This window comes from Cibotium barometz, chromosome 66 (assembly GCF_041138505.1).
Source record: "Cibotium barometz isolate CiBa-2024 chromosome 66, ASM4113850v1, whole genome shotgun sequence".
NCBI lineage: Eukaryota > Viridiplantae > Streptophyta > Polypodiopsida > Cyatheales > Cibotiaceae > Cibotium > Cibotium barometz.
Genome location: NC_141111.1, coordinates 3,181,756 through 3,208,676, shown reverse-complemented (window position 1 = coordinate 3,208,676; position 26,921 = coordinate 3,181,756). Strand labels below are relative to the sequence as shown.

General features: G+C 45.7%; 1 protein-coding gene across 7 annotated transcripts in view; it reads left to right on the top strand.

The window, feature by feature from the left end:
- LOC147602683 (uncharacterized) overlaps nt 1-19,852 on the top strand; it is a 64,007-nt gene extending 44,155 nt beyond the window's left edge. For 4 of the 7 annotated variants that reach the window (XM_086797510.1, XM_086797508.1, XM_086797509.1 and 1 more), the window contains exons 11-17: nt 3,231-3,293; nt 11,874-11,989; nt 18,514-18,627; nt 18,753-18,799; nt 18,889-18,916; nt 19,117-19,220; nt 19,302-19,852. In XM_086797510.1, the coding sequence (XP_086653636.1) occupies nt 3,231-3,293; nt 11,874-11,989; nt 18,514-18,627; nt 18,753-18,799; nt 18,889-18,916; nt 19,117-19,220; nt 19,302-19,382 (553 nt within the window). In that variant the 3' untranslated portion in view covers nt 19,383-19,852. Of the gene's footprint in view, nt 1-3,230; nt 3,294-11,873; nt 11,990-18,513; nt 18,666-18,752; nt 18,800-18,888; nt 18,917-19,116; nt 19,227-19,301 lie in introns of those variants that run through there. The other 3 variants (XM_086797512.1, XM_086797511.1, XM_086797513.1) reach the window with 2 other exon arrangements.
- The last annotated feature ends 7,069 nt before the right edge of the window (nt 19,853-26,921 follow it).

The following is a 26,921-nucleotide window of genomic DNA, read 5'->3' as shown; positions in this document are numbered from 1 at the left end:
TGAGTAAAAATCAAGTATCTACTCATGAGAGAGTTTTGTAAATGGGAGAGAGGAATGTTTGGAGTTTGGAGTCTGGAGTTGAGATGAATAGATGGAAGAGTAGAGATGAAAAACCTATATCCATCATTGCATTGGGATTGAGTGATGCATTCATACACCACATTGTATTGGAGAGCTCCAAAGGGGTGTAGGATGAACTCGAGAAATTATTTGGAGTAAAGGGGCATAAGATGAATTGGAGAAATTATTTGGAGCAACGGAAAAGAACTCTAAAATCAGCCTTAAAATTCAATTTTCTGGTTTGGACATGTCAACAATATGAAGAGCATCATGCAACAACTAGCAAACATTGGCTTCTGCATAGAAGAAGAAGATGCCATTGTCATCCTATTGAAAAGCATGCCAAGTGAAGAGTTTGGACCATTGGTGGGCCACCTTGACGAACCTTCTTGAAGGCATAGAAGCTGCATTCATGGAGGAAGACCGAAGGATCAAAGCTAGAGTTGCACCTACAAATGGGAGAACAAGCATTCTTCCACAAAGGACCATGATCATGACCAAGAGAGTGAGAAGAAGTGTCACCATTGTGTAAGATGGGACATATAGCAAAGGACTGCTGGTATGACTCCAAGCCGAAGCAAACATGATAATCGAAGAAATGGAGCAGGAGAAGACTTCCCAGGAAAGAAGTCAAGACTCAGAAACTCTTTTTTAAAAGAATGTAATTAGGGCATGACTCTCACCTCTACTTGTAACCCCATATTTCCACCTATAGTTTAAAGTCTCAAGTCAAAGGCAACATTGTAGCCCAAGAGGCAAGCTAAGATGGACCACTCTAGCAAATGACTAAGAGTGTAGACCAATACATGTATGATGATAGGGATTCAACACTTAAGGGGGAGTGTTAGAAAATAAGTGATGAAGGATACTTGGAGGGGGAGTATGCACCTGTTGCAAAGGTTATAAGAAATTGCACTAGTAAATGTTAGGAAGCATTGTAAACCTCAAAAGGTGTTAACCAGGCATGGTAGGTTTCCAAAAGTCTCCATGAAGTTGAATTTACCTATGATAGTTGGACTGTTCATGATGTCTTCCATGTCTCCTGGTTGGAGGCTTATGTTGGACCATCCTTGCAAGAGGTTCTGGATGAGCAGCAACCTGAGGGGTCGATGAAGTAGAGGTTATTGAGTCCGAGGAGATTCTCTTCCACAAGTGGAAGCATGGTTTTGGTCGAAGACTCAGACAGTTCTCACCAAGTTCAGAGACTGAGGCACGCTATTTGGCTCAACAAGGAATTCTCCCGAACTTCCAAGAGTACCCATAGTTATTGGCAGACTACTTGGAGGCAATGCAACTACCGCCAAGCTAAGGAGGATCGAATGTCACATGCACCCATGCACTAGGGTGCCATATGACACACTGGCTAATCATCAGTGCCGTACTTGTACAATGTTATTACCTTTTTAGGATTATTTGTCGTATGCCGTGACACCATTGCGAGCCCTAGTCCAGGGACATGTCAAGCACGAGCTACGTAGGTCTTTCCAAGCCTTAGGTGTCAAGAGTCTTTTACTTAACCCACTTGGAGAACAATGAGTTCGTGTAGGTCATCCTAGCATAGGAGTCCATAGCAAGCATGCAGAATTATGTAGGGCATAAGGCATAAGGTTTGCCTTATGGCCAGCCTTATAGCCTTGTTCAGGAGCAGCATAGCCATGGAAGCCTTGCGTATGGACCATCCAAAGGGCCAACAATGGTCTTTACCCCAGTCAGCCAGCTCTACAAGGGTTTAAACTACCAGTCAGCCAACTTATGCTCCTGTCGACCAGCAGCAAAACAACCGTCTTACATGTGTGGGAAAATGACAGCATTAAATGCTGATTTTCTGCAGTCGTGACTTGTGAGCATTTAAAACAGGCCGACAGCCGTTTCTGATAACGCTGGGTATTCATATAGAAGAGCCACTCAATCCCAAGCATAAATCATCTCATTCCCACATAATTCAGCAGTCAGACAATAGCAGAATTATGTGTGCCTAAGTCTTTTGCTTGTGCATATGTATCTACAGCCAAGCACTTCCTTGTGCTTCAGTCCAAGGCATCCGAAAATCTCCTTCAGCATTCAGCCTTCATTCCTGCATCTCCCTCAGTAGATCTGGGTGTGCATAAGGCTTCCGAAGTGGCTTCACAATTGTCTTCAATCTCTTTGATGGTTCAGCTGATGTTTGGCCTACATCGTCCTTGCGTTTGGCAATCCTCAGTCAACCGTCTTCATTAAGTTTTTTGCATTGCAAAGAAGTTCTCCAAAGCAATAAGCAAATACTCCTGCTTGCGGGAGGGGGCCCTTAATTAAGTGGGTAGATTGGAACCCAATTTTGTGTCGTCTCTACATTCCCTCTCTTGCTGTGTGCTACACGATCATACTAGTTTGCATGTTACAGGGCAAGTCCCCCATTGCCCAATGCTTGCTATGTTGTCAATTACTGCTATAAGTCTTAATTCCCTTTTGGCCTTTAACCTTATTCATCAATCAATGCCTCTGTCACCTATGCGTTTTCTCTTATGTCGTGCTCGTGCTCGTGCTCGTCCACGCTCACTAGGATCCCGACCACAACATCCTCACCATTGCCAGATCAGAGCCATTATTGCTCGGCATTGGAGGCGCCTACCTCGCTTCTACGACCTCTCCATTCTAGACAGCCCCATGGGTGGCGGAGATACTTGATCTAAAGAGAGGGCAACACTTCAACCGATCAGCATACATGGATCTACCTGATATACATTTTTCAGTATTTTCTAGTATTTTCTACTCAGTATCATCTCGGAGTCTTACAGTTCTGTTCTTATAACTATAGGACAACCAGTTTATTGCACTTTTTAGTCTCATTTAGTTGTTCTCTTTGATGAGACACCAACTTCAGATGTACTCTCAATTTTGGTCTCATAGGCCACTATGGCCTCTTAGAGACGTTAATATATCATTTCATTTCATTTCATTGCATTTGTTCACAAGGTTGGCTTAGAGCAACAAAGACTTAGATTTTGAGGAGTTAAGAGTAACATAGCAAGTGAAGCTTTCCTTACTTTTTTTTTTTTTTTTGCATTTCTTGCTGGTGCAGATGCCTTCTTTTTTATGAACTTAAAGCTATGAACATGTTTAGCTTCAAATAGCTATGAATATGTTTAGCTTCAAAGTATTGAATTTCTTATAAGTTCAATGTTGTTTTGCAGTGTGGCCCATGCTCTGTTACAGCTTGGAGGCATTCTTCCCGGAAATGTGATATTGGATCCCATGTATGTCTAAAGCTGCCTTAAGCCCGAGTGGGTAGCTGAACTTTTAAGCATTAAACTTTATACCATCAAGATCAATATAACCCTTCTCGTGCTCTCTCTTAGATGTTAATATATCATTTCATTTCTCTCTCTCTCTCTCTCTCTCAGATGCATATTGCAGTATGCTACTTCCCACGAGAGAAGTCAAAATTTGCATGTAGGGTGACAGAAAGGGGAGACCCCATGTCCGCCATTATTTACACTCCCAACAAGGAGAAGTCCTCTTGTTTGGAGACTTTAATGCACGGACAGCAGGGGAATAGGTATGAGCATATGACTTCTAGGGAGATGATGTTGTCAGAGATTGACTTGGCTGAAATGGGCATCCAGAGGGCCAACCAGGGTATGAAGAATGCAACAGCATATGATAGACACTTCTTATGGTGGCTATGCATGAGTTGGTTATATGTAGCGGTGTGTTCAGACATCCTTACATGTTTCACGCATAGCGGAGGTACTAGCACGGTGGACTACCTCATGGGTTCTCTTGCTCTCATACCACACATCCTAGACTTCACCGTCCCTCCCGCCATACTAGCCGACCACGCATATCTTTCTTTCACGATTTCATAACCCGGCTTACCGCCCACACCCACACTCACACCCACACCCCGTGCCACCTCTTTCACCCGCATCCTTTTTCATCACGATCTTGACCACATCTATGAGGACCACCTCTCCCACCACATTTCAGCCCGAGACTTATCCCTCCCTATCTCCACCATTACATCCAACTCTCCTCCATCCATCACATTGCCCATGCCAACTTCCCCCTCCATCAGCTCTAGACTTATTCCTCCCTATCTCCACCATTACATCCCAACTCTCCTCCATTATCCATGATAGTGGCGCACACCAATTTCCCCCCCCCTTTTTTTTTTCCTCCTTGGCCTTAGGCCCAAGATCCTCCCACAGTTATCGTTTTTCACTGCCTGTAGGCGATGCCACCGAGGAACCACCTTGTGGGATTTTGAACCGAAGACCTCTTGGTCCTAGAAAAACACCTTTACCACTTGAGCTATCACGTCATTGGCATGACAACTTCCCCTATATCACATTCCTCTCAATAAGTTTGCCAGTGGGCTTGCAACCCCGGAATGGGTGGTATGATGAAGAGTGCAAAACCACCAGGCTTTGCCTCGTATGCGAGTGGGAACATGGGCTGATTTCAGCATGTGAGATGCAACACATCTTCCGTAGACTCGCTCATTGACAGAAGTGCGCATTTCTTGCTAGACGACAACAAGAGTTATAACAACTCTTTTTGAGTGAGGATAACGCAGAAGCTTGGCATATTTTTGAGGAAAAAAGAACCCCTACATCTATCATAGACCCTCGCCTTTGAGAAGCCTATGCATGACAATTGTATGATGTGCCAGACCATTTTACACCACAGATGTCACACATCCCTCGGCCTACATCATCGTACCTCTTCGATTCTTTCAATATCACTAGGGCTCTTAAAAAGCTGCATAATGGGAGAGCAAAAGATCGCGAGGATTTTTTTTTCCCGGGAAAAAGATCTTTCAATTAGTTAAAGAAAAACAACCACAAAGGGCTAATACAAACTCGCCTCATTTAAGGGCGGGAATCAAATGATCATAAGGGGAAGAGACACTTCTCCTCCGGCTGGCCGCTCTGTAAGGAGAAGGCTATCTCATACAGGGGGGGAACAACCACACAGATGGTGTCTGTAATGCGCAATGGGGTCACCACCTCTATGTGTGAGGAAAGGGCCAGGCCCTCAAAGTCTTAAGAAAGCTTCCCGCCTCTTCCGCATAACCTCCCTGTAACTTCCCCCACTGATCGTGGAGGGTGTGAATGATATCAAGCCATATGCTCCCGCCGATGGTCTCCACCGGCGGAGTGTGGGTACCCTCGATGGCCTTGCTGCATCTAGCACGCCAAATGTGCCAGGTTGCTATGCTATTGCAAATCTCCCATCTCTGGCATGAGCCTGGCTGCCAGTCGCCTGTAGGTGGGGCTGTGACTGTTACTGTTGCAATACGATGGTGAGAGACCTGAAGGCCTAGCGGCTAGCCCTCCCCCATCCTCCTCATAAGCCCTAACCACTCGAGCCTTTGTGGCCCAACCGACAGTGCCCCGTGTGATGATCTGGGTCGGTGCCCTGTCCAAAGCGAAGATGCAGAGAATCCGCTGCCAAATCTGCTGAGCCTTCGAAGTTCGGGCAATCCCAAAGGCAATGTCTCTGAGTCTCCTGCGGGTGGCAGCTGGTCAACCACCAACTGCCAGCCAAGTACCGATTGCCAAACTCCTAGGTGCCATCAACCAAAGAAAGAGGGTGATCTTTATTGGCCGAAAGCTGTCCCATAGTCTCTTCTAGATTTCTGAAAGGAAACACTGTGAGAGACCCTGAGATTGCCAATGTGCTATTGCTGCTGGTGTGTCATCTATCTTAGGCATCTAGATCATGCGGCCTATGCCGTGCAGTATATGCAAAGAAGGGGGCATCCAGAGTCTCCTCCCGATCCGCTGGATCATGCGAAGTCCATTCTCCTAGGTCCCACTAAAGGCGTGTGAGAGGTCGTCACTCCCATATCCTCCATAGCCGCCATAATCTCTCCCTAGCCACCTTGGCCGGTGCTGGATCAATATGCCATTCTCGTGCCCGAAAACCAATCACCCTCACCCTCTGCAAGGTGTAGCCACTAAAATCCTCCAAGGGAAGCTAGATGTTGCATGAGCGGAAGCCTTGCTGTACTGATCCACAACCCTAAGCATGATTAAGAACATTGATACTAATTAACTTATGATTAAGACATAGAGGAGAGAGAGAAGATAGAGATTAGGTCTCAGGTTTTCTTTATTACTATGGTACAAAAAGGTAACTGATATGCTTGCACCTGATTCAGGCCTGTGGTCAGCCCCGTAGGGGTGACCTGGCCCCCTTCTACATATGTCCTACATTGAGTACTATGAATGAATGATGAGGAAATACTGAATATGACTTTGCTGAATTATGTGAGATGCTTATATACACTCGAGGAGTGCTGGTCGCCCAGCTATGGTGCTGTCGGCCAGTGGCACTGGACAAATATTCTTTAAAATCTTCATTTAAATGCTGTGCTTTAATGGATGCTGTCCAACCTGATTCTGGCCTTTAACTCATGTTGCTGCCTGTTGTATGGAGCTCTGCTGCCAGCCGACAGGCCCCATACCTCCTTAATTGGCTGCTGAAGATGTCAATGCTGATGAAGATGTTAATGATGACTCCAATGCTACTGCTCTAATCAGGGATTAAGACAGTTCATGCTGAAGATTAAGCCATGGCATGGTTGTGCACGTGACATTCCCTTCTGCGAAACTTGATGACGGGGTGGAACTCTGCCGTCCTTCCTCCCTGGACTTGACCTTTAAACTGCTACTGCTTTCTGACTTTGACTTATACTGCTTAATGACTTCTTTTGATTGATATTTTTGGGTCTGAACACCTTCACTCCTGATCTCCACTTCCAAGTCTTTGATGAAGAATTGAGCATCTATTCACTGCTGTCCCCATGCCTGCTTTCCCTTAACCTTGACACAGCGGTGGGTCACCTGCCAGAACTAATCATGCCTGTTGCTAGGCCTTTGGAAATGATCTGAGGTCTTAATGAGGTATTGGGTACGCGTACCTACCCTCAGGGGATGCTTCCTCTAGCTTCACCTGTTGTAGACCACTCCATCTGCTACCCTGTTGCATCCTTCCTGCTGGAACTGCGCACCTTCCTTGTATATAGCTTAGTGGGCTGAGCTTGAATGCTCTGATACCAATGTTGCATGCGCGGAAGCCTTGCTGTAGTGACCCACAGCCCTAAGCATGATTAAGAACATTGCGGTCGGGCCCCTAGCATGTGGCCACTGGGTAAACGGATCAGGGGGTTCCAAACCAAAGGCTGCCAAAGCCGCTCCTTTGAGGCAACTAGAGCTATCTGTCTGAGGGCTGCTGTCTGAGGGCTATCCTAAGATGATCCCAAGCACGAAGTAAACTGACTGCAAATTTGTCCTCAAAAGTTGGGCTAACACCACGGGGATTCATTTGGTACTTTGCGGCCAAGGGCCCTCAAGACTCGGGGTGCGGGCTGAAATCCGGGCCAATAGGAAATCCTTCCAGGGCTCACCACCGGGAAGGAGGCCTCCAACAATCAGCTTGGCCAACAGGGCGCGGCTCTGGATAGCAGGGTCAATGAGGCCTAGCCCCCCTCTGCGACGTGGCTGAATGATCACTCTCCATGCCACCTTGGCCTTGGCTGGCCTCCCATCACTTCCGGCCCATAAGAAGTTTCGGATCAATTGCTGTACCTAGCCAATACATGCCCGAGAAAAGGCCCAGCACGAAGTGATGTACCACATGGTGGCAAGAAGTACCTGGTTCGCCACGACCACCCTGCTTGCTAGGGAGAGCCTCACCGAGCTCCAATATAGAAGCTTCTTCTGAATATTCAGAAGAAGCGGGGTGAGCTGCTGCTCGAGGGAGAGATCAATGCCAACCTGGCATCTGAGATAACGAACTGGAGTGCCACTCGGGATCCACTAGAAATCCTCAACTGGTCGCTAAGTCGGGATGGATGCTGGGCCTACCCAAAAACCACACGCCTTGTGCCAGTTGATCTGTGCTCCTGATGTGCGGCAAAAAATCTAGATCGCCTCTGCAAATCTCTGTAGATTTCCCACATCTCATGCAAGGAAAGCTGTTGTGTCGTCTTGCAAACTCTGAGTCCAGGAGCTCCTCCTGCGTGCGGAGGGGAAGACGCAAATCCTGTTTCCTTAAGCCCGGTCTCTTGGGTGGAGAGAAAACTACTCATGGCCTCGGTGACGAATAGGAAGAGGTAAGGTGTGAGAGAACAACCTTGTCTAACTGAGCGGGAGAGGGTGAATCTGTCGCCATGGGCTCCCTAAATGAGAACCTGGCTGTGTGAGGCTAAGTAAAGTCCTGAGACTCCACGAATCCACTCCATGGGAAATCCCATCCGGCTCATTGTGTCCTCCAGAAAGCTCCAATCCACCCTATCATAAGCTTTCTCAAAGTCTAGGAGTAGCACAATGAGGTCCTATTGCCGCATCCCGGCCGAAGTTGTCGCCTCCCAGAAGCTAAAGATGTTGTCCAGAATGCTCTGATCCTGAACAAAGCCGGTCTGAGTGTTGTGGATCAAGTCTGGGAGAAAAGGTTGAAGTCTCCTGTTGATGGCCTTGGCCAAGGTCTTATAGGCTGTCCCTAGAAGAGTGATGGATCTCTAGTGCTGGATCTCCAATCTGTCACCACCCTCCTTGGGAATCAAGTGAATCAAGCCCTTTGAGAGCCTCTCTGGCATGGCACCTATGATCATAATCTCATTGAAGGCAGCTCGAAGGCCACCTTCCATGAGGTCCCAATGGCAAAGAAAGAAGGAGACTGGAAGCCCGTCTGCGCTCGGGCATTTGCCCCTGGTGGGCAGTGCCGTGTTGAGGAGTAAAAGTGATTCTTCAAGCATAGGCCAAAACTGCAAAAAGAACTCCACAGTTAATCCATCCCATCGTAGAGTCTTCCATTTACCAGGCGCCTTTAGTGCCATGTTTAGTTCCACAGCTGAAAACATGAACTCTGAATCAACCGCTTCATCCATATCCACAATGTTAGAAACACGAGACAGAAGCTCTTGCCTAGCCCTACAAATATCGGGAGTCATCTTGGGCGATGTTGCAAAAACATGTTGAAAATACATAACACATTCATGCTCTAGCTGGTATATGTCCTATGTCCGATTGCCATCCTCTTTCATCACTCTAGATATACATTGTTTTTGTCTGGAAACATGTAAGCTTTTGAAGAAAGCTTTGGATGAACAACCCTTATCCAAAAGGGGTTTTCGGCGTGATCTAACTTGCCATTTTTGCAATTTCCGATGATCATTGAGAGGCCAACGCATGCTTTGCATAGACAATATGATCCTCGTCTTTCTGAGATAGCATGCAAGTATGATTGGCCTCCTCCAGGAAGTGCAACATATTCTTCAGTTAATAGATACATTGTCTTTCATCCCCCAAATACCATTTGCCATATTCATTGATAAGAGTTTGCATACGGGCAGTAAAATGATACCATGCAATGTCTATGCTCTCATACATTTTAGCCTGTAAGGCGTCAATAACATCAATAGTCATATCATGAAACAATGCATGTGAGAGATAGGAATTGTTCACCAATAGAAGCTGTTTAGTGGGTAAGGAAATCTCATCAAGAGGCATATCAAAGTACAAACCCAACCAAACCGGTGCATGATCAGAAAGGTTTAAAGAGTAATCAATTTACATACGACACAGAAAAGTGTCAACATGATCTGCATGCAAGAGATACCAGCGATCCAATCTTTGCAAGCATATGTGAATGACCCCGATTGTTGTCTTGAGGAGGACGGGAGTTAGTAAAATCCCCACAGATATGTGCATTGGACAACCAAGGATACCTACTCATAAAATGCCACAAATGAGTTTGATGGGCTGAAAGTGTAGGGGCATATAGAGAGCCAAACTCATAGAGCTTCCCATTGAGCATGCATTGCAAAATAATCAATCTGCTATCTGGATCATTAAAAGCCATTGCAAGCTGTAAAACTTGCTTAACCAGCACACAAACACTAGAGAAAGAACTTCCACCCAAACTGGACAACAATGCCGCACAAGCGCTTGATACTCAGTAGTAGGGGTCCAACGTAGCACATGGACCATCTGCTGACCATAGAACAAAGGAGACTTTTGAAATTACTGCTGCTTGAAATCGGGCTACTTGAGCACCACTTCATAAAAACCACGGGCTGCATAGTAAACGCCTTCTACATGTAAACCTGCAAGCATTGTGTTCAACCACTGTCCAAAATCCTCTGCAAAGGGCACCGGCCCGGAAAGAAGAGAATTACACCCTGTTTAGAGAACTTTTTTACTTTGGGGAGAATTATATTCTTCGGGATAGTGCGCTTTAGTGTAGGTTTGGGCTTCTTCCACTTTGCACCTTGAAAATCCTGATGCAACACATCATAAAGAAGCTATGCAGCAGGATCCTCATGTCTTGGCTTCTTGGAATCTATGACGTGAACAGATTTTTCATGTCTTCTTTCATAGTGAATTACGTGTTCTTGCTGTCTCATGGTGTCAAGAGAAAAACCAGCCGCATCCATAGCTGACGGAGAGCACTTGGAGAAGATGGTTGCAACAAAAAGAGATGAAGCTGAAGATCTGCGAACTAACACCCCCTATTGGGCACTGATGACGTTAGTGGGGATGTCGTAGTATCTAGTCCATACTATGCATGATGGAGTTGATGGTTTATTGTCTTGTGGATGACTACCATGAGGTTATAAATTGCACTTTCTTATAAGGTGAATTTGGGCATGTTCCTGGATTCGTATATCTTTATGTTGTATTAGCGGACATGCAAATTTCACATTGTGAAGTTTTCGTCCAAGTTGTAGCCAGTTGATATTGTGTTAATTCTTTCTATCTTTAGTGGTGCATATGCCCTATCAACTACCTTTTTGTTGTAATAATTCTTTCTATTTGTTATGATCCTTAGTGCTAGGCTTCATTATGGCTGAGTCTGCCCTATATCTCCGGAGCTCTAACAGAAACACAGTACACAGACCTTTGTATGAATGTATGCTCTTATGTGTGTGTGCGTGCGTGGGGGTGTGTGTGTGGGAGCATATATTGATACCAAGTTCTACACCCACTATTGGGCACTGATGACGTTAGTGGGGATGTTGTAGTATTAAGTCCATACTATGCATGATGGAGTTGATGGTTTATTGTCTTGTGGATGACTACCATGAGGTTATAAATTGCACCTTCTTATAAGGTGGATTTGGGCATGTTCCTAGATTCATCTAGGTATATCTGTGAACTAACAGCTCACAGAAAACAGAAACAGAGCTATAAACTCTCGCCGATATCACACACAGACACACACACACAAGGCAGCCAAGAGGCTGAAGAGAAAGCAAAGACAGAAGCTATGAAATAAGAAGAGGCAGCGAGCAGCAAATAGATGGAGCAGAATAGCAGGTGACAAAGGCACACACATGAAAAGTGAAATAGAAGAGCAGGGGAGCCTCACACAGACAACAAAACAAGCAGGCGAGTAAGCAAACAGTCGAACAGAATCATAAGGGGGGGAGCAGGCGAGTGTCTCAGCACACACGCAGACACACACAAGGGGCGAGCAGGTCGATCAGGCAAGGACGTCGAAACAGATGAGAAGGTCGAGCAGGCGAGCAGGTCAAGCAGGTCCACAGGCAAGCAGGTCTACAGGCAAGAAGGTCTGCAAGCGAGTAGCTTCAGTAGGTCCACCTGTCTCTCCGCACACTTTTTTTTTTGGGGTAATACGACACACACACATACATGTGCGTGCTCATTTGCTCACATATTTGAACACAAATCAAGGTGTGATGCAAAATATTTGCAAGTACCAGAAAGTTAACCTTATCTAGTTCGCTTAGTTTGTCTTCTGCTCTGAAAACTTGAAAAATACACTATCCTATGTCTTGGAATTATTGTGGTTTGGATGTGCAGGTGTGGATGTGGTACAATCCCATTGGAGGCAGTAGATTGGCTTGGCAATCAGGTTTTCTGTATGGCAGGTGATATTGCTACCAGAGCCGTGGATGCTACCTCAGAGAATGTAAACGGTGCGCAGAATTCTGGCCAGGGTTTCAAATAGTCAAGTCCATGTGGTTCCTTTTATGTCTCTTCAATGTTCTCTTAGAACCACTTTATTGTTCAAAAACAACCAGTCACAATTATAAAGTGGCAAAGGACCCTGAAATATGAAGTCATCTATTGAAAGAGAGAAAGGAGACCATTTTTTGCCAGTGTGAGGAAACTAGGAGAAACATTGCATTATAATCAAAGACAAAAAAGACTTGTTGGAGACAGAAATACAGCTTGTGCTTTGATACTCCCTTTTACTGGATACATTTGGTGGCAGAATTAGCAGAGCCTTGTGGTAGTTTGATCTCAATAGAGACCAATGAGCAAATTTCATCTGGTGTAAGAAGCACTCTGTTTGCAGTCAAAGCTGATGTGGATACTTGTAGAATTTCTCTAGCACATAGTGATCGTGTTATCTGCAAATGAATCTAGCTCAAAGCATTAGAATCCGAAAGAAGAGGTCAAAATGACGGACACTTTTGGCTCTTCTCCTGTTTGCCACACGTTAGAAAGGCTAACTCATCGTAGCAAATGGGACATGTAGAGGCTCTATATCTTTTGGCTAAGTCATGCAAGATCACTTACCAAGCCACAACTCTGATGTGTGGAAGGCTGCAGAAGTTCTTTTTTCCAGGAAAAGATCCTTCTATTAGTTACTGAAAAAAAACAGCCACAAAGGGCTAAATACAACCACGAAGGGCTAGATACAAACTCGCCTCATGTACAGGGCGGGGATCAAGTAATCAAAAGAGGGGGGATAGACACTTCTCCTCCAGCTGGCTGCTCTATGAGGAAGAAGGCTATCTCATATTGGGGGGGGGTGGGGGGGGGGGGGGGGGGGGGGGGGAACAACCACGCAGGTGGTCTGGACTCTGTAATGCCAAGTGGGGTGACCACCTCTATATTTGTAAGAAAAGGGTCAGACCGCTAGAGCCTCAAGAAAGCTTCCGGCCGCTTCCGTATGTGGTCAGAACCACCCTACAACTTCCCCCACTGACCGCAGAGGGTATGAATGATGTCGAGCCAAATGCTCCTGATAGACTTAGCAAGCAGAGTGTGGGTACCCTCCATGGCTTCGCTGCATCTAGCTCGCCAAATGTGCCAGGCCACAATGCTACTACAAATCTCCCATCTGCGGCATGAGCTCGGTCGCCAATGGTCGGTAGATAGCACTGTGAAAATGCGGAGGTGAGAGACCTGAAGGGCTAGCCCCCCACCATCCTCCTCATAAGCCTTGACCACCTCAGTCTTAGTGGGCCAAGCTACAGTGTCCCATGTAATGATCCGGGTCGAGGCCCTGTCCATCATGAATATGCAAAGAATCCGTAGCCAAACCTACTAACCCTTCAGGCAATCCCAAAGACAATGTTGCTGAAACTCCTGTGGGTGGCCACATCTCGGGTAGGTTGCTGGCCGACCTCCAACTGCCAACCATGTGCCAACCGCCAAGCTCCTGTGTGCCATCAGCCAGGGAAAGAGGGTGATCTTCCTAGGCCTAAAATCGTCTAAGAGCCTCTTCCAAAAATTTGAGAGGAAACATTGTGAGAGGCCCTGAGACTGCCAATGTATTGCTGCTACCAGGGTGCCATCAATCTCTGGCATCTGAATCCTGTGGCCTAGCTGCGCTGTATATGCAAAAAGGGGGCATCTAGTGTCTCCTCCCAATCAGCAGGGTCACGCCAAGTCCACTTTCCCGGTCCCACTGGAGGCGCGTGAGAGGATGGCTCTCCCTAGCCACCTTGCCAGGTGGGGGGTCTATGTGCCACTTCCGTGCTTGAAATCCAATCACCCTCACCCACTATAAGGTGCAGCCGCTGAAATCCTCCAAGGGGGGCTCAGATCTCTCTAATATGCCATGTGAACCAATAGAAAAAGTTAGCAAACCACTGCCCTCATCCACTGCATGGACTGCCAAAAGAATGTCATGCTTGGTAAACACGCCTAGCCACAGAGGGGGAGTCAGGTCTGGGATAGGGGTTAGCCACTCCTGAGGGATAGCAGAGTCGATGTCAATGTTGAGCCTATCAGGCCTCTCTCCTAAAGCTCCGGGGGTTACTACCTGTGTGCAATCCAGTCTCCAAGGGACCTGGCAGGTCCCATGCTCAATGCACCCCATGATACATGATGTCTGGCCCTCTACATATGGCCATTGAGTAAACGGATCAGGGGTTCCAGACCAATGGCTGTCTGAGACGCTCCTCGGAGGCTACCGGAGCTAGTTGCCTAAGGGCCGGCCTGAGGTGATCCCAAGCTGGAAGTAAACTGGCTGCAAATGTCCTCAAAGGTTGGGCTGAATCCACGAGCCCGCATCTCTGTGAAAATCCATCTGGTAATCTACGGCCAAGGGCCCCTAGGCTCAAGGACAGAGGACAGGCTTGCGGGACCGAGCAAGAAAGGGGGAATTTGTCGCCAGAGGCTCCCTGAATGAGAACCTGGCTGTGAGAGGCTAAGTCAAGTCCTGAAACCCCACGGATCCACTCCGCGGGGAAAATTCGGCTCATAGTACCCTCCAAAAAGCTCTAATCAACCCTATCATAAGCTTTCTCAAAGTCAAGTAGTACAATGAGGTCGTGCTGCTGCATCGTGGCGGAAGAAGTGGCCTCCCAGAAGGTGAAGATGTTGTCTAGAATGCCCCGATCGTGAACAAAACTTGTCTGAGTGTCATGGATCAAGTCAGGGAGGAAAGGCTGAAGTCTCTGGTTAATGGCTTTGGCTAGAATCTTGTAGGCCGTCCCAAGAAGGGTGATGGGTCTCCACTGCCAGATCTCCAATCTGTCACCACCCTCCTTAGGAATCAAGTGTATCAGACCCTCTGAAAGCCTCTCTAGCATGGTACACCTGTGGACATAATCTCATTGAAGGCAGCACGAAGGCCGCCTCTCAATGCCTCCGCTAGCTCTTCTGCAGAAAAGGGAGTCGGCAAGAAGGACCGAAGGGCGAGGGGAACCACCTCCCTCGTGTGCCGCCCAACCCTCTCGCGCGCGTCCATCACCTGTGGAGATAATGGGGCACTCGTGAGGAGAGACGAAAGAAATCAGTGGTGGCAATGGCTCTCTTATGGGGTGGGGGGGTGGGGGGGTCAGAAACAATGTCTCCATCCTAGCCATGCAACCTGCGAATACCATCTCTCCTCTTGTGGGGACCACCTATCTCAAAGAAGTCTCCTGTGACTCTATCGCCGGCCTAGGTCTTAAAGGAAGTTCTGGCATGGTATCTGTACTCCACCCTCCTCTCCTTGATGGATCTGATCTCCGTATGGGCGGCAACCAACCGACCCTCGATCCAAGGGCTATCGGGGGAACTCTCCTGAAGTTGTTGAAGAGAGGCAAGACCCCTCCTCAAAACTCCTCTCCTGCTTACGAAATCCTTCCAATCTGCTCTAAGTTGCCTCCTGCAAAAAGCTGCTGATCTCACCAAGGCCCGCATCCAAAATGCACACAGCAAAGTTTGATGTAAAATCGAATTCTGTCTAAATCTGCTCTATCTTGCTGCAGATCTCAAGGTCTTGAATAAGACTGTCCGGGTCCTAGAGCTTGGGTCGTGCCTCCAGGGGTCCTCTAGTGTCATAATAATCGGAGCATGATCCGAGAAAGTAGTGCCCGCTCATCCACAAAATCTAGAGATTGGGGCCGGTGCTCCTCCTATCAGACCGCGAGAAACACAGGCTCCTAGGGCTGCGTCCAAACTTTGATCTTGACCCCTGAGTGCCATGATCAACTCCTCCCATGCAGAGTACTCTACGCTTGAAACTGTGGTCGTGCCTCCTCCAAGTCTGCCCTCTGCTACCTCTATCATGTTGAAGTCTCTGCCCATGCACCAGAAGTCAGCCTAAGGAAGGCGTGCCAAGTGGGCGCGGATCCTATCCTCCATGTGTCACCACTCTGTCCGAGAACGAGAGTAGGCATACTCCGACTCCATCAATCACAATGGAGGTATCTATAAGAGGGGGGGAGGGGTACTGTGAGATATGCAGCAACACAAAAAGTAGCAGCTCTAGGATGGAGGCTACCACCTCCCCGTCCTTGTCCCTATGGCGTGAGCCTCCCAGCTCCATCCTATCCAAGGGCCAGAGGCGGGTGAGCACATCAGTGATGCGAAGAGCGTGGAGATGATGTGAAAGCTCGACTGCTTGTCCCTGAATGGTGGCACCCACTGACTCCAAGTTCCACTCCATCTTCAGGGCTCAAAGGAAAAGAGAAGATCATCGCACCACTCTCTGGTGTAGAAGGTCTGGAATGATGGAACACCACACATATCCGAATGGGCGCAACTGTCTGGTCAAAAATATATGTCTCTTCCACCGGAAGGTAGCGGAAGAAACTGTAGTCCACTGGAAGCGCCAAGATCCGAGGGGGCCCACGTGGGGACTTTGGTGGGAGTGTCCTCATCGGGAAGCGGCAATGGTTATCTCTACCGGCTTCGAGAATCTATGGATCAAGCGGCGAACGGAACTCACCAACTGCCTCCGCTTCGGGTCGGGCGCTGCTGGAGGGCAACGGGAGTGCACTGGAGAGGCGGAGGGAGGGGGGTGCTGGCTCAAAGGAAGAGGACGGGGTAGAGGGGACCGTTGCAGGAAAAGTTGGAGGTGAGGGTGGGGGAGGAGGCGGAGGAGGTGGGGGTGGGGGTGGGGAGGTGGAGAGGAAGGAGAAGGGAGCGGCTAGGGGAGATCTGTCGAAGAGGGAGATTGCTGAGAGGGCCTCGCCGGGGAATTAGTGAGGTCTATTGGCCTCACTAGAATCTCAAAACCGGAGGAGGAATCTCGGCAGGGAAGCGGCCGCCAAACCGGGGGGGTCGGAGGGACCCACTCCGTGACTAGAGGGGGCCCATCGCTAACGGGTGGGATCTGAGATAAATGCTCATAACGGTTCTCTGACAATACCGAATCCTCCTGTACTTTGCCAGCCTAGCACGCACGGCAACAACGCTCAGCTCTGGTAGTCGGTTGACAGCCTGGGCGCGGGCCAACTGTCCGCCACTCTTCGGTGGCAGGGTCGGCCGGATCTTGGTCCTCCGTTGCCTGAGAGCTTGCCTCTCTCTCTACCCCCTAGTGAGGATCTGCACAGGGACCTGAGGGGGGACCATTGGAGGCGGTCTCCTAGCCTGGCGTCGAGCGCAAGCTTTGGCAAGGTGACCTATCTACCGGCAAATGAGACACTGGCCTGGGAGGCCTGAGTACTCCACTCTCTGAATGATGGGGTCGCCCTAGAGGCATAGTATGGATATGACATGAGGCACTGTCTACGGCGAGGCAATACAAATGCGAAGGGATGGAATCCCGCCGCCCGTGCAGGAGATGAGGTAGGAGCGGGGGGGGGATTCCATCACTCCTCCAATGGCTCCACCAATCACCGGGAGAAGAGGAAGGTACTCCTTCCTAAGGTCTGGGAAGCAGATTGTCACTGGGAAGCCCGACATGCCAGCCAGTGGGTCGAACATGGGGTCGAAGCCGTGCTACCATTATGCAAAGAAGGCCTGTGCTGTATGCAATGCAACGGGGCTCAGCTGCATGACTTGATCTGACACCGCTAGCGAGTCGAACTGAACCTGATAGTAGCCACGTCCCAGAGGATGAATGTCTGTGATCTTTGCAGGCCCACCGATGAGGCTCGCCTGCAAAAGATCTCTGAGTTGTCCACGCGCTGGGCGGCTACCGACAATCTTGCATACCAGAGTGGAGGCCTCTAGCGATGCAATAGTCGTAATAGCGAGAAGCCGAAGATCCGCTTCCGAAAAGGATAAGCAAGTAACAGCGGCCTCGGTCAGGGATGACGGAGCGGCTGCCATGGAGTCCTCTTGAGGGTAAAGACCAAAAAAAAAAGCCGAGACTTGCCAAGAGAAAAAACCCCCAAGAACTGAGAAAGACTGCCTGAAGACGACATGAGGGACGAGGTAAAACGGAGGAGAGGCTACCATATGGGGGGGGGGGGGGGGAGACGGGGGACACAGACGGAGAGGGGGAGGGGGCAGGCGAAGAAGGAGAGGGGAAGCAAAAGGGGGAGGGGGCAGGCGCAGGCAGAGAAGGAGAAGGAGAGGGGGAGGCGGAGGGCACGCGAAGGCGAAGAAGGAGATGCGAAGGGAGGGGGGGAGCGGGAGCCGCAGGGCAGGAGGGAGAGAACAAAGTGGAGGGGCAGAGGGCGCAGGCGGAAGAATGCAGGAGGGGGGGGAGCTAGAGCTCACGCTCTGGCTACCTTCAACCTGATCCAGAAGTTTACCTACAGAAGGATCTCTTTTTTGGACAAGAGAAGGCTGCCTAACAATTGTATTAAAGAATGCACTGGAGCTTCCATGAATTCCTTGTACCTATGTCAAATTGAATTTGTGCTTTGAAATCATCAGTTTGGTTTTCAAACATCTTTAATATTTGTACCTGTTAAGAATCTTTTTGCTTTCATCCATGTCTCTTAAAATAAAAAAGTGGTGTAATTTCATGAATGCGACATGAAAGCAGAGATGATGCAGACCAGAACATTTCTATCAAGTGAACTGTTTCAATTGTGTGCAGCTTCTGGAGGTGTGTTGCGGTGTGATTTATTACGATGGGATGCATCAAACTTGCCCTTGCGCAAGGGTGTTGTCGATCAGATCATATGTGATATGCCATTTGGTGTTCGATGTGGTATGCTGTTACTTTCTGACAAAGTGAATGGGGTTAATGTAAGTGCTGTTTGCTCTAGCCGTTTTGGCAGCATATGAGTTTTGGAGTGAGTGAATATTTAACATGCTTTGTTTAATTTTGAATAGGCACCTCTAGATCTCGGGAGTCACTCTGCCCTAAAGTACTGAAAGAGGTAGGAATGCCACTACATGTTATGCGAGCATATCAAATCGATTGCAGCTTGTCAGAGTCCAGCTCAAATCATCTAATTTGTGGGTGCAGGTTGTCCGGGTTCTTCAACTTGGAACAGGTGATTAACTAGTTTTGTTAATTGCCCAAGCAGTAAGGGTTTGAAAGTATGGTTAGTTACTGGCAACAAGCAGGAGGCAAATTGGTTGATGTAAGATTGAAGGAAACCAAGAGAAGAGTGAAACTTCATTTCCTCTTTTGGGCTCAAAGAACGCATAACAAGGAATTTGGTAGTTCAAATACTCACCCAAGATCATGCAGGTGTTGCTATTCTCTTGGGCCAAAGCAAAGCTGTCAGACACGAAGTTGAGACCAAGCAAAAGCCCTTTCTAAACCTTTTACATAATCTTCCTATACAGATGGAGGTAAGATGAAATTGACCATGCTCATGAATTGACTAATTTCTATAGCTTTGAGGCCGTGATCCAAAGTTTTGATATCTTCAGGGATTGCGGGTGGAGATTCTTGTTGTTCAGCGAACTATGGAGCCTTATTCCGCTCGACTAAGGTCAGTCGACAGTGTCTGAGAGGCAAATGCCATAACTGATGCTCATGAGAACTTGTTATGAATATCTCACCAAGTTGTGCCCCCGCCCTCTCAAGCCCCCACAATGATGACTACTTGGCATATTAGGAGAGGTGGTGGTGAGATGTAAATCTTCAGTCTTTGACTGCCGACAACTGTTTCCATTTTCTAGATAACCAGTGGGGGTTATACAGAATCTGGTGATCAGGGAAAAGAGAAGTTTATGCAAGAATTAAGTGTATAATCCATGTAGGAATCTTTCAAAAGAGAAGTTGTTATTGTAGTGTACAATCGATTGCTTGTTGAAACTGTGTGTGTGTGGCCGTTTCACATGAGTGATGAACACGAGCTGTATACAGGTCAGCATGACTTGTGACTTGAAGTTGCAGTAATTCTATTTGATTGTAGGTTTGGCAATGACTATTTTGTGTAAAGACAGGTGTTGCTTTCAATCCATGGGATCCTGGAAAAGGTGTGACATGCACGTGTACACACACTAACGATTTTTAGGTGGCCATTCGACTATGCAAGGCCATTCCATTGCAAATGATGAAAGGCTGGAGATAGGGCATTCTTAGCCTCAACTCAACCCTTGAGAAATTACACTTGCTTATTATTTCCTTCTCCAAGACTAGCACAAATTCCTACATATATCCCTTGCACACAGAAGTAAAAGTGGTGCAAAATTAAGACATCAAGGACCAGAGATATCTGAAATTATGGCAAAGAGATCGTCCAGACTACTATTTTGGAAGTGGAGCTCCAAATACCAGTTTCTTTCTTTCTGTCTGTCTGTCTGTTGTAGATGCAAAAATGATAATGCCACGTTGTTTGTTTGTTTGTTTTTTTAATAACAATAATAATAATTTTCCCAAGGGATGGGCCCAACTTTTACATTGGCGACAATCTTCCTTACCTTCAGAGTTAGGCCAAGAAGGTTATTTTATTACTTGAAGTCAGAGAGAGCGCGCGCTTGCCTCAAGAGCATACACTGAAGCTGCGTGGTTGGCATCATACGATTCACAGCCCCATCATTTGGTATACGTGGTGGTAGAGGTTTTTACCTCCTTGAAAGGACTTGAGAGCAGCGGCAACAGGGACATTTCCAATTTACTCTAGAGAGAGAGAGAGAGAGAGAGAGAGAGAATATACTTGAACGGAATCTAGCAACTCTCTCTATTTGAATGTTGTTGTTGGAAGGGTAGGTGCATTTCAATGGTGCGAAGGAAACCTACACTATAAGTGAGTGAGCTTTTCTCCATGATGGTGTGCTTTTCAGAAGTACCAATCAACCTTCTCCTGTGCTAGTCTTCTACCCCTCCCTCCCAAAAAAAAAAAAAAAAAAACAGTCCCCTACAACCGTGTAGGAGAGACATGGCTTGGTGCGATAGTGTGCCATCAACACCACATCGAAAGTGAGTATTATCGCTTAAGGCAACGGTTTCTCATGCATTATGTCGTTGCATGCATTTATAAAAATCATAAAACACCACAATCGTACACTTAGTGCGATTGCCAATCACAAAACCATGCACAATATGAACCTCTATCCCGTAATGCAAATGAAAGGCAATCAATTTCTTTACTGGTGCAACCAACTGTTAAAAATGTGTCCTAACTTGCTTGAAATACGACACAAACAGGCATAATAAGGGTTGCAACCCCTATGAATCTAATGTTGATTGAGAAGTTTACATCTATTGGCATATTTAACATCATACTAATAGAACACAAGCAGATAGAAAGGAAGAAGTCCAAGATGGGAGGCTACAAAGTATGAATATCATGAGACAACAAAAACACAAAGTGCTACACCTAGACCAAGTTGCTTTTTGGCCCATAATGATGTATTTATTTTAGTGTTTCAAGCTAGATCTTAAAATCAATGTAGGGGCATAAACACCTAACAAAGCAATAGCCATTCTAGTGCTATCATTGTCAAGGCCCATATGCAGTGGAAAAATGCCTAGCCATGTGAATACTCTCCCTAATCTGCCATCTAAGGCCACTACCATATCTCACATTGATAAGAAGCTTGAAATCTCCTTGGTGTTCTAAAAAACCATGAAGGGAACTCAAAAAGAAAAACCCATGTTACGGATTAGAAGTTGGATGCATCATAAAAGTAAGGGAAAAAAACCTTATTTTTGCATGTTTCCTATGATGACCTAGTAGCCCCTCTAAATGAGAAGAATAGATTGAGTGAAAATGTCGACCACCCCCATGTGACCTACTATACTCTTGGCTACCACTTCACCTACAAAGAAACACTATGAAGTCCAATGTTGAAGAAAGCAGATGATTATGACAATATGGCTACCCATGTGACCTACTGTACACTCTTGGCTAGCACTTCACCTACAAAGAAACACTATGAAGTCCAATGTTGAAGAAAGCAGATGATTATGACGATATGGCTACCCATGTGACCTACTGTACACTCTTGGCTAGCACTTCACCTACAAAGAAACACTATGAAGTCCAATGCTGAGGAAAGCAGATGATTATGACAATTTGGCTAACCAATAGGTAGGTGATTAGATTGAATAATGGAGGATAAGACTTGGGAGAAGACATTAAGAGGTGAGAAGAGTTGCAGACTCTCTCTAACCTAGCTTTCTAAGATGCAAAATTTGCTACCTATTAGACTAGGTAGATAAGACTAGGTAAAATTCTTGGAGAAAGAGATATCAGTGAGGTAGAGTTGACTTTCAAATGAGACCATTGTTTCTTTTCTACTCCCTTAATCACTTGCACTATCTCTTCAAATTTGTCTAAGTAGAATTCCACCATGTTAAAATCTCTAGTTAGAATGGGCATAAAGTTAAAGTGACAAAGGGAGTGTCAATTTCCAAAGTTGAGGTCTAGTACTATGAGCTCCAAAAGTGCATGTATAATCGATGGAGAGAGTACCAAAGGTGAATCCATGGACACTAACACCCACCTATTTAAGTGTCACATGAATGGTCAATCATAGAGTCCTTCCATTTAGAGTGAATGCCAAGGGCAACACCCCTTTCTATAGTGAAATACCAAGTATACTCTTTGTTAATACAGAGAGCCTAATCTAAAGGTCAACCCCACCCACCTTAAGTTCATGGAAAGCAATGAAATCAAGCATAAGACCTATGTTATGTAGGCAAGAAGAAATTACTCCTAATCTTAGGGGATCAAAGAGACCATGAATGTTATAGGTCATTTTTTTAAGAGAATTCATGAATCAGCTTTTCTTTTTTGGGAGGATAGAATATCCTATCTTAATAGAGGAAGAAGGAATTGGATCTTTCAAAGCTTGAAGGAAAGGAGAGAGTTCCTTTTAATCCTTATTTTTGCTTTTAGCAATTGGTCAAGGGGAAGGGGGGTCTTCAACCTTGAATAATCTCCTTATGAATGTTTTTAGGCAAGGAAAGAAGAGGAAGAGACTTGGAAGGGGGAGAAGCGACTTTTGAGGTTTAGTTGGGGGAGAGCCCATATGAGTGGAGGGGACATAGTTCTCTTCTCTAGTGTCAAGTTCCTCTATTATTGAAGTATCTTTAGGTTGTTCTGGAGTTAAAGAATCAAAATCGTCGACTTCTTTTTCAAAAATCTCATGGAGTTTAGGAAGTGAAAGGGTTACTAGTTCCTCATTGCTCAAAACTTGAAACATGTTTGAAGTGAAGGGAAAAATAACGTGGAAGGATAGGAAAGGTGATTGGTCTTTAAAAAAAAAAAAAAGAGATTGTGTTGAACCTTTAAGGGTCAGTTGAAGGTTGAGGTTGAGGAACTAGAAGCTTGAGCTAGAAGTATTTTTTTTTTGGGGGGGGGTGGTGTAAATTTGTGTAAGACTTGGTTGTCAATAGGAGGGGTGTTAACACAAGTGCTAATATAGAGGAAGTCTAACAAAGGCTCTTGGATATTGACTTCCATGTGTACCTAAGAGAAAACTCTAGGGATAATTCCATCAATAAGTTTGAACCCTAAAAATTTTCCTACAGGTTTGGATGTAAGTTTAGTATAGGGATAGAAAGGGAGAGGTAGATTAGGAAATTCAACCCACATAGGGAAATGGGTGGCTCTTGGTTTTTCAGTATAGAAATGGGGATATAGCCTTTAAGAATACTCTTCATGAACTGCCATGGGCACTTTTGTCCCACTGGGTTTTTTTCCATGGCCATCCAGGTGTGAACAAGCATTTGAGGGTTAGCTAGTATATAAGCAACCTCATCCTTAGGTTAGGGTTGTTATTTATTTTGTACTTCATTGTACCTTGAGCTCTTGTTCCTAGTGAACTAGCCTTCTACAGTCTCTCTCTCCCTTATGTTCTCTTTGATCTATGAATATTGAGTGAGTGCATGTTTACAGCTTTGCTTTCATTAAAGCTAACAAAATGGTCCTCAATACCTATCTTTTCACAACCCTTGGCTTTTGGATGCGTCAGTTATGGTGAAGAGCCTTGCCTTCTCTAGGTGGATCGCTTTGGGCCCATTCTTCATCATTATTGTTGATTTTTTCCCAAAGACTCATACACTATAGACTCAATCTCTAGCTCGATTTACAAGGCAATGGGTACTTCTAAATGATTTTGTGGGATCCTTAATTGGACTGCCAAGTGCGATTCCATTGTTTGGTGACTTTGATAGCGATGAATTATTCTTTTGCTTTGTGTCTAAATTTGACCCAACTTTAGAGATTCACATGGTTGGACCTTGATGTACTAAATTTGCTCTTTTTTAGGTTGTGGTTTACTCATCCAATGTGGCTAAATCATGTATGTGAATGTCTTATTGGCTATCCTTTCCCTTTGTGGATTCACTATCACAATACTCTCTTGAATTGGTCTATTTATTGGATCCAAAGATGAGTGATAGTTGTGTTATTTTAAACCTCCTACCATGGCAATAGATTCTTGGGGCATCAATCATTGCTAGCTTGTGCATTCAATTAAAATGCTCATCATTACATCATTTGATGACACTACTATGATAAATCTACTTAGTTCTTTTTGTTGTGTTTGATGTAGTGTCAAAATCCACAAGTGCCATAGGATTTGACACTCATGTGTGTGAAACAACCTTGATTACACATTCCTTGTTTTGTAGCTACCCTTGCTTCTTCCCCAATCATGGGGAGGATTACCATCATTTTTGTTTTAAGCCATGGTCTTTCTAATATTGCACCAAATGATGAGGGAATCCATGTCTTTGGAAGACTATCAATAGCATCTTCATGTACCTTAGACCCATAATTCAAATTAGTACCTCTTGTTAGGGTTAGGGATGCACACAGACATGAACACATAGAGAATGAACAGCAACAAGCACTCTCAAGAGAGAGATGGTGATTGATACTCACACCAAGAAGATAGCATACAATGTGTGGAGATTGGGGGTTGACTCCACAATATCAAAATACAATAACTGTGGTGTTCTTTCACACCTAATATATCCAAGGGGAAAAACCCAAAGGGAGAAAAATGCCCTTGGTTAGCCCATGTTCACATGTGGCACTACTCATAGCATATGTGCCAATATATCAAAATACAATAATTATGGTGTCCTTTCACACCTAATATCCAAGGGAAAAAACCCAAAGGGAGAAAAGTGCCCTTGGTTAGTCCATGTTCACATGTGGCACTACTCATAACATATGTGCCAATAAATCCCCCCTATAGTGGCAATGTGAAACTGTACAAGGTTTGCAGCAGATCACTCTCTGTAGGAGAGCTAAAGCTTTGCGAAAAGCTTCAAACTTCTCTTGAGGTAAAGCCTTCGTGAACGGATCTACAACATTGTCCTGTGTAGAGCAGTAAGATAATGAGATGTCCCTTGCATGAATCCTCTCCTTGACATAGTGATAATGAATCTCTATATGCTTAGTACATGCATGAAACACTTGGTTTCGTGCCACAGCTATAGCACTCTGACTGTCAGTGAGTATGGTGGTGGGTGTTTGCTTGACACCCACGAAGATCAATCATCAATCTCCTCAGCCATACACAATCTATTGTGGCTGTAAAAAGACTGCCATGTACTCAGTCTCACAAGTAGATGTGGCAACAATGGGCTACTTTTTGCTTAGCCATGATATGCATGAATGTCCCAAAAAGAAACAATTCCCCCTAGTGGATTATTGTGTATCATAATTACCATCCGAGTCAGAATCACTGTAAGCGTGTAATTGCAAGCTTCCCCCCTAGGATATACCAATGCAAGATCCAAGGAGCCCTAAAGATAGTGGAAGATCCACTTCACTGCTTGCCAATGCTTTGTACCTGGGCTATGCATAAATTTGCTACAATGGGAAACCCCAAACTGAATATCCAGGCATGTGTTGCATAAGTATACGAGGCAGCCCACTGCTTGGCTGTATAAACACTCATATCAAAAGGCTCTCCAACATCATACATGCTCAATTTCAGTCGTGGCTCCATTGGAGTAGAGATGGGCTTACAATCTTGAAATGTAAATTTGTGCAACAACTTTCGAATGTACTTTGATTGATGTACACAAATCCCGACATGTGTCTGCACAAATTGTATGCCCAAATAATAATGCAACAATCCCAAATCTATCATTTCAAATGACGTTTACAATTCAACTTTGAATGCTGAAATTTTATCCATATCATTCCTAGTTAGCAACATGTCATCCACATAAAGAATGAGCATAATCAAAGTGCCATGATCCCCTTTCACATAGAGGGTGCTCTCTGTTGGACTATTGCAAAGTCACTACGTTGTCAAATAAGTATGTATCTTCTCATACCAAGCTCGGGGAGCTTTTTTGAGACCATAAAGTGCTTTTCAAAGCTTGCATACTTTGTTTTCATGACCATGCATCACAAAACCAATGGGCTGATTTACATACACTTCTTCTTGTAAACACCCATTGAGAAAAGCTTATTTTATGTCCAATTGATGCACTTTCCATCCATGATGGGCAGCCAATGCAACAACACATCTAACTGTGGCCATATGAGAAGTAGGTTCAAAAGTCTCATCATAATCAATGCCTTTTTGATGGCCGTATCCTTTGGCCACTAGCTTGGCCTTGTACCTATCAATGGTACCATCATACTTTCTTTTCAACTTGTAAACCCACTTTGTTCCAATGGTCTTCTTGCCAGCAAGAAAGTCTACCAAATCCCATGTGCTGTTTTTATGGATAGAATCCATAAAATGAGATGGATAGAATCCATCTCATTTTGCATGGCTTGCATCCACCACAATGCTCATCCTCATGAGCCTCTTCAAATGAATCTGGCTCATTTGCATCACAAAGTGTACTCATGCAAGCAACATCTGTGTGTTCTCTTGCATTACGTGAACCAGCCCGAGTCCTGCTACCAAGTGGAGCTGAACTTTTGCTCTCCTGTAAAGTACGGAGCAGCCAACGAGACACAGCTCTAGCCTCTTCCATTGATGTCCGCTCTTGCTCCACTGCTTCCTCCACATTTTAAGGTGTAATGAGCCTATTCAAGGACTGATTTTGAGCACCCAATTGCTGTCCACTAGGCAAAGTTGATGGCTGATCTATTGAGCCATCAATTCCTAAGGGGAGAA